At 33.3% G+C, this 7,137-nt stretch overlaps 1 protein-coding gene across 1 annotated transcript; it reads right to left on the bottom strand.

Annotated features, from left to right (window-relative positions):
* Window positions 1-1,896: 1,896 nt before the first annotated feature.
* On the bottom strand, window positions 1,897-3,031 carry LOC121760947 (LRR receptor-like serine/threonine-protein kinase FLS2). Its single transcript, XM_042156536.1, has 2 exons — window positions 2,565-3,031; window positions 1,897-2,455 (listed from the first exon to the last, which is right to left on the bottom strand). Exons 1-2 carry the CDS (start codon window positions 3,029-3,031, stop codon window positions 1,897-1,899), a joined length of 1,026 nt encoding a protein of 341 aa, XP_042012470.1.
* Between the last annotated feature and the right edge of the window lie 4,106 nt (window positions 3,032-7,137).

The following is a 7,137-nucleotide window of genomic DNA, read 5'->3' as shown; positions in this document are numbered from 1 at the left end:
AAGATATCATCTGATCAGAGAAATAATTGAAAGAGGTGACATAAAATTAGAAAGAGTACCCACTGATGATAATTTGGCTGATCCTTTCACCAAACCGTTATGTATAGCAAAACACAACAAGCACTTTGAGAGCTTAGGTGTTAAGCATCTTGGTAGATGGCTTTGAATCAGTGGGAGTTACAGTTTTATATGTCTTAGAAACATTTTGTGTTGAGACAATATTACTTGATCACATTATATGAAAATTTCATTTTCTATGGGTTTTGTGCACTTATTGGAATAATTGTGTTAAATGTTTGATTTTATTCTAAATATTTGTTCCCTTGAATTATGACTGTCGTTAATGGTGTGAGACATTAATGATATAGTATAATTCTAAAATAGCCCTAACCAATGATCATTAAGAATGGGATATTGATGATATGTTATAGGTTAGCATGGGGTTTGCATCACATTCTTCGAGAATGTAGTTGTTCTCACAACTATGAGATATTAGATACTCGTGATGGACACATGGTATACTTTGGAGAGTATTGGTATACCCTACTCTTAAATTGTTTTGTTAGGTGTCTACAGTTTATTAGTGCATGAAGTATGTAATAGTCCTTGGATCTGAGGTCATTACACATTTTGTTTGTTGAGTGGTGTGCTTTGATCTTGTCCAATGCTTTGCCTCCCAAAGGAGGATTGAGACACAGACTTGTGTTGGGTACATCATAAGATAAATGGAAATGGTAGTTGAGCCAAGAATGAGATTCATTCCTCGATTAGAATTTCGAGAGAACACTCAAATTCTCTATATTATTTGACCATTAAGTCATTGGCCAATGCAAAGATATATTCAATTAAAGTAATTGAATATGATCGAATGGGTCATTTAATAAAGATGAGATAAAGTGATTGAGCTATTTGGATGACACATGACAAATCTTAGGCTCAATCGGGTGGTTCGTGAATGAAAGGATATTACTATAAACTTTGTGTAAAGGCTTGTTTACCGAATTCACGTAAACGTCCGTCATATATCGAGCTACGCTGCCAACGCAGTCAAGGAGTTTTGTGCAGACTTCGATTAGATCGTCGTCGATAATGGGGGCCTAAAGGGTCACACTATATGTGTATTATGATCCGCTCAAGGGTACAATGTTATAGTTGTGTATTACATCTAATGCTAGTCCAAGTGGGAGATTGAAAGATTAATGGGCTAGATTAGATTAATAGGAAATAATTCTATTGGGCTTGGTCCAATGTTACAATTATTCTATTATATATATCCTCTATGGTAGAGAACACAAAATATAGAAAACCTAATTCTCTAAGAGAGAAAAGCGGCGCTACGTTCAACAGAGATTTCCTAGCTTTCTCTATAGAACGATTGTACCGAGGAATTGTTCCTGCATCGGATCAGAATACACGTGGACCTCGATAGTAGTGGATTCAACTTGCAGGACACAATTGTAGAAGAAAACCACAACAACAAGTAAGATTTAATTCCGTTGTGTATTACGTGCTCAACTTGCAATATGATTATGAATCTAGATCTGTTATTCTTGTCTGCAATTTCCGCTGCGCTCATTAGATGAATACAAGAATTCCTAACAAGATGATTGTAAGACACATTCAAGAATGAAAGGAAATCGAGTTTTGTGAGCTCATCTGGTATTCTCCCGGTGAGCTTGTTTGAAGAGAGGTAGAGCGACCCAAGCTCTGTCAACCCACCCAATGATTTCGGGATGGCGCCAGCGAAAGCATTGTGGGATAAGTTGAGAAGATAGAGCGAGCTAAGATTACCAATTGCATCTGGTATCTCCCCTTGAAAACGATTCGATGACAAATCAATGGATGTAAAGTCAGGCCAAATCTTCACAAGCTTCACTTCAAGTGTGACGGTTAATGTCACCTCTTACCACAACGCAAGTCTCCATGGAATCTGTTGGAGCACAAAAGAAGGATGCGCAAGCTCAACGGCAGCATGCAAGGGAATCTACCCTCAAGGTTGTTGTTTCCAAGATTCACGACCACTATTTTCTCACAATTCGCCAGAGACTTAGGAACCTTACCGACTAAGCTGTTGTTACTAACATCAAAGGTATGTAGGCCACACTCACTAGAAAATTGATCAGGGATAACACCACTGATTTTGTTTCCCCTAAGATTGAGGACTCCTTTCACAAAACTTGCATTGATTAGGCAAGAAGGAATGCTACCACTCAAGTTATTGAAAGACAAGTCGAGAACACTAATTGAAGATGCATTGCAGATGAAGGTTGGAAGGACTCCGGTTAGTCTATTGTTTGCGAGCAAGATAGTGGAATACTTTGAAGAGGTTGGGATCAAGGAAGAGAAGGCACAATGCAACTTGTTAGACTGCAAGTTTAGTCTTGCAACATAAGAAGCATTATTAACATAGTGAGACTTTTCAGCACATGTAAGAAGATTAAAAGAAATGTCCAAACTGTGCATTTCAGTAACCCAAATAATTGTTTGAGAGGTTTAAACTCGACCAAGAGGATAGATTTCTAAGGTTTGGGAAATGATGCAGGTTGCAGGATGACATGTGCAACCTTTTTAAGCAACTTGAACTCGTGTTGGTTGTGTCAATTGACAAGTTGTTGTTAGAAAGAATAAGTTCCCAAAGGCAACTTTGAATCTTACTCAACTTAAAAGTGTCGTTGAACAAGTTGTCAGAAAGGTCGAGACTCTCCATGCTTCGAAGCTCGAAGATGAAGTTAGCAATAGGACCTTCTATCCTATTTCTACTCAAATCTAGCGTAGAAATGTTATCATTAACAATTGGAAACTCTTCGAGCTGGCCACTGAATTGGTTGTTGGACAGACTAAGATAGTCAACGGGCAAGGCAAAAAGTTGGGGAGGGATGGAGCCGCTCAATGAATTGTGGCTTAAATCTAAAATGAAGAGGTTTGTAAGACCTCGAAAATGCAAGTGAGAAAGTGAGCCCGTCAAATTATTATCGTTCAGACATACGTATACAAGACCCTTGCAAGCACGAAATGAAGGAATTGGTCCCATGATAGCGACCCGGTGAGGAAGTTGCTCGAAAGATCCAGATTAACTAACTCTGTTAGGTTGGCCAACGTCGATGGAATCGGTCCCATGAAACCACAACATGACAAATAAAGGTCTCTTAAATTTGGGAGGCGATGAATCTTACTTGTGGTTAAGTCATTGAAGGAGGGGTCAAGGCTCAACAAGTATGTCAACCGGAAGAGGCTTGATGACTCACCAATTCCGCCGGAGATGACCTCATTAAGGAGGACCAACCTGATAAGGCGACCAGAGTCATCACATCTCACGCCTTTCCGTTCGCAACAATCATTTGTCGCATTCCACTTCACCAACCGTTGTGAAATGGAAGAGTCGAATACTAATTCGCTTTTGAGCTGAAGCAACAATTTTTTTTTATCATCGAGGCATTGGCCATCGACAAATATTATGAAGACCAAGAAGAAAATGAGGCGGAAATGTGAAGAAAACTACCATTGCAAAAACAGGAGAAATATATATATATACTATGGTTGAGACATTGCTATAAATAGGGGAGCTGAGAAGACTAAGCCATTTGATTTCAAATTATCATATTGGATTTTTGTCTATTTGAAATGTAGAAGCATAAATATTTCTTAGGCCATCAGCAACTTAGTCTTATTTCAAACCTCAAATCATTATTACAATTCACCTTTTTCAATTGGCATGCCACTCAAACTGTTACTGACTCAATTCCCATATCGGTTATGAGAACAACTGGTGTGGGGTATATAAACTAAATGGATTCTCTCTCTAACATGCTACTCTTTTGAGATGAGTTCTCATGTTTGGTCTGTATCACAAACCCTCCAACCATCTTTGTTTAAGTACATCAAATTCAATGCTATTATATATCGAAAATTATGTAATTTAAAAATCCAAAAGTTACATTTTGAACGAAAAAATGAACTTCAATGTTGAAATGTACTTGTGCATGACCAAATTTCTTCAATGAGATTTTATTGGAAGCTTGTTCTTCGTGTATAGAATTGAAGCATACGATAAGAACTTGTCAAAATTGTGTTTGATATTGCACTTATAGATGAAAATTGGATAGAAAAAAAACAAGAAAATTGAATTTTTAAATAAAAAGGTTGCGGTGCGGTTTATAAATGTTCCAAATTAAACGAAAAAAAGAAAGAAATTTTCTATATAAATAAATGCTTAAGAATTGATTAGTATTTCCTTGTTTTTCTCATAAATTTAATATTTTTCTTGTATCCATTTTCTATTTTTAGTTTATGCTAAATATATTTTATTTATAATGTTGATTTTGTTAATGATGTTGATTTGTACTCCATGTGTCCTACTATATATATTACTCCATGAATTCATGAAACATTTGTTTTTTAGCACATAAATAGCGTTGTTGTTTTGTGAGTTAAAATAGAGTGATTTTGTTTTGTGTTCCTTTAGTATGTTTTATTTTGACAAACCTATTTTTTACTTGTTTTTCCTATATTTGTTTTGAATTGACAGCTTTTTCTATTTAGATGTCTTATCGTTGTTGTGTCGTTCCGAGTCATCCGACAGGCGTGAATTATAATCTCTAGTTGATCACTATGATCAATATGTGAATTGGGTCATTGTTTTACATTCAAAGTTTGAATTATTTATGTTACCTTTTTTATATATTAATGGTGTTATTCCACACTTCATCATTTTTAATGAAATTTCCAAGTCTTTATTGTTTGCCACCTAAATCCCAAGTCTTTATTGTTTGCCACATAAACAATTGATATATAACTATTTTAATGGTTTAGTAAAATATATAGTACTATAATCCTAACTTTGAAGTATGCAATGCAATATGTCACACGACTTTACAATAAATGATGCCCCATAAATGTTTAAATCCTCGCGTTATTCTTTTTTTTTTTGTTAAAAATTACTCTCGTTAATTGATTTGTATTCTTTAAGAGATTCCCAAGCCAAATTAGTCATTTCCTCTTTTTTTCTTCTTTTTGTTAAGAATTACTCTCTCAGTCTCAAAAGTTAGTTAATTTTTATTTCTTTACATGATTCTCATGCTAAATGTGCCGTATCCTTTTTTAGAAAAATTTAAAGGTAGTGTCACGATAGACTCAAACCCAAGACCATCGAATTCGAACATCAACTATTCTACTACTAACTACACAAACAATTTTGCTCTCACTTTATTATATCATATTTTATTCTCTATTACTTTAATCTCTATCTACTTAACAAACTACACACCACTTTCTTAAACCTTCCAAATGAAAAAAACATTTTGATTAGTTTGGGACTAGTGGATATACTCCCTCTTTCCACTTTCCAATTATCATATATATTTGATTTTTGGATTATTGCTATTTTAAATGAACAAGCACAAAATGTGAATCACAATTTTGTGAATTTGATGGAAGCTGCTATCATGGAGCCTCGTCGGTTCACTTAGATCTTAGCTTTTGTAAATCCACTTTATAAAAGTTGAGAGACAATCTTTTCTATGTTCATATTTGCACTTTTAAAAAGTCAAACATATTTTTATTTGCTCTCCAAAGATGTTAATATCCAAAATTTTCCTAATTTGAATGATTCAATGATTACCATTGCTCCTCCCCCAACTATAAATATATAATTTGAAACTCAATATTGATATTTGTATCAAATTCAGAATATTGCATAAATAAATGATGATTGTGTATTCTATAATTATTAGTTACTCCTTACGTACCAATTGGTAATTTCACATATTGAACTTTGTAATTGGGCCGATCACATAGGCCCATTGATTATAATCAAAGCTCTGAATATTATATGCAATCAATCACATCCCATAAACAATTGATATTTATATGCAATAATTCGTTAAATTATTGATATTATTATTATTATCATTATCATTATTATTAACATTCCATCCCGAAATATATTGACTTAGATGACACTTAAATTTTGATAAAGATTATTAATTTAATGTGAGTAGAAATAATTTTATCTAATGGATAGTACATGTAGAGAAATTGGTCAGCTAAATACTGGATTATAAATGATAAATAAAGTATATATTGTGTTAGAATATATTTTGAGATAGCATCTATAAATTAAAGTAAATAAATTTTATGAATATATCAAAACAAATAAAAGTAGAATATTTTTTAAAATTATTGGACTTTCCCTAAAGCCCTTGTTATTGAGCTGGTTCTATAGGCCCATTTATTATAATTAAAGCCCAATATATAAAAGTGTCTGTACTCCAACCATCTTACACGCACTTATATAAAAGTAAACATAGTCATCCTCGACGTATGTAGCGTTGTTTTATGAGTTAAGTAGAGTGATGTTTTTTTTGTGTTCTTTCACTATTTTTTTATTTGACAAATCTATTTTTCACTTGTTTTATCCATATTTCTTTTGAATTGACAGCTTTTTCTATCGTCGTTGTGTAGATCCGAGTCATCCGACAGTCGTGAATAATAATCTCTAGTGGATGACTATGATCAATATGTAAATTGGGTCATTGTTTTACATTCAAAGTTTGAATTGTTTATGTTACCTTTTTTATATATTAATGGAGCTATTCCACACTTCATCATTTTTTAATTGAATTTCCAAGTCTTTATTGTTTGCCACCTAAATCCCAACTCGGATCCTCTATTGTCATCACATATGATATCTTCTATTATTGCTTTCATAAACAATTGACATATGACTATTTTAATGGTTTAGATTATTTTTAGTGGACCGAGGGAGTAATATCCAAATTTTAATATTTGAATTTCTTATTTTCTTTTTGCTTGTTTAAAGTCACAAATATAATAATTTGCTTCAATGTTATTGAATATCGATTATATGGAATTAAATGTTGAGATATATTTTGGAGGGATGAAAAGTAATTAGCTTTTCTTTAAGACTTCCAACATTTTCCATTTTCGTTTTAACAATATACTGGTATACAAGTGCAACTAACTATATTGATATTCGGTGAAATATAAATATATAATCCTAACCTTCCATTTTGTAATCCAATGGTTTATATGATTTATTAGTTATGCACTAGGGGATGATTTCTTATTTACTTATAACTCTTATTGTGCATTCCAAAGAGGCAGATCTAGTACACAATC

Source organism: Salvia splendens, chromosome 13 (assembly GCF_004379255.2).
Source record: "Salvia splendens isolate huo1 chromosome 13, SspV2, whole genome shotgun sequence".
NCBI classification, from domain to species: domain Eukaryota; kingdom Viridiplantae; phylum Streptophyta; class Magnoliopsida; order Lamiales; family Lamiaceae; genus Salvia; species Salvia splendens.
Note: the sequence above shows the minus strand (reverse complement) of the source record. Positions and strands in the feature narration are given on the sequence as shown.

Bases quoted from the DNA above. Each gene is read 5' to 3' on its own strand.
- LOC121760947 (XM_042156536.1), bottom strand. From the start codon at position 3,031: ATGGGACCAATTCCTTCATTTCGTGCTTGCAAGGGTCTTGTATACGTA. The intron at 2,456-2,564 runs GTTGCACATGTC...TGAAATGCACAG, and splicing joins AGTTCAAGTTGCTTAAAAAG to TTTGGACATTTCTTTTAATC.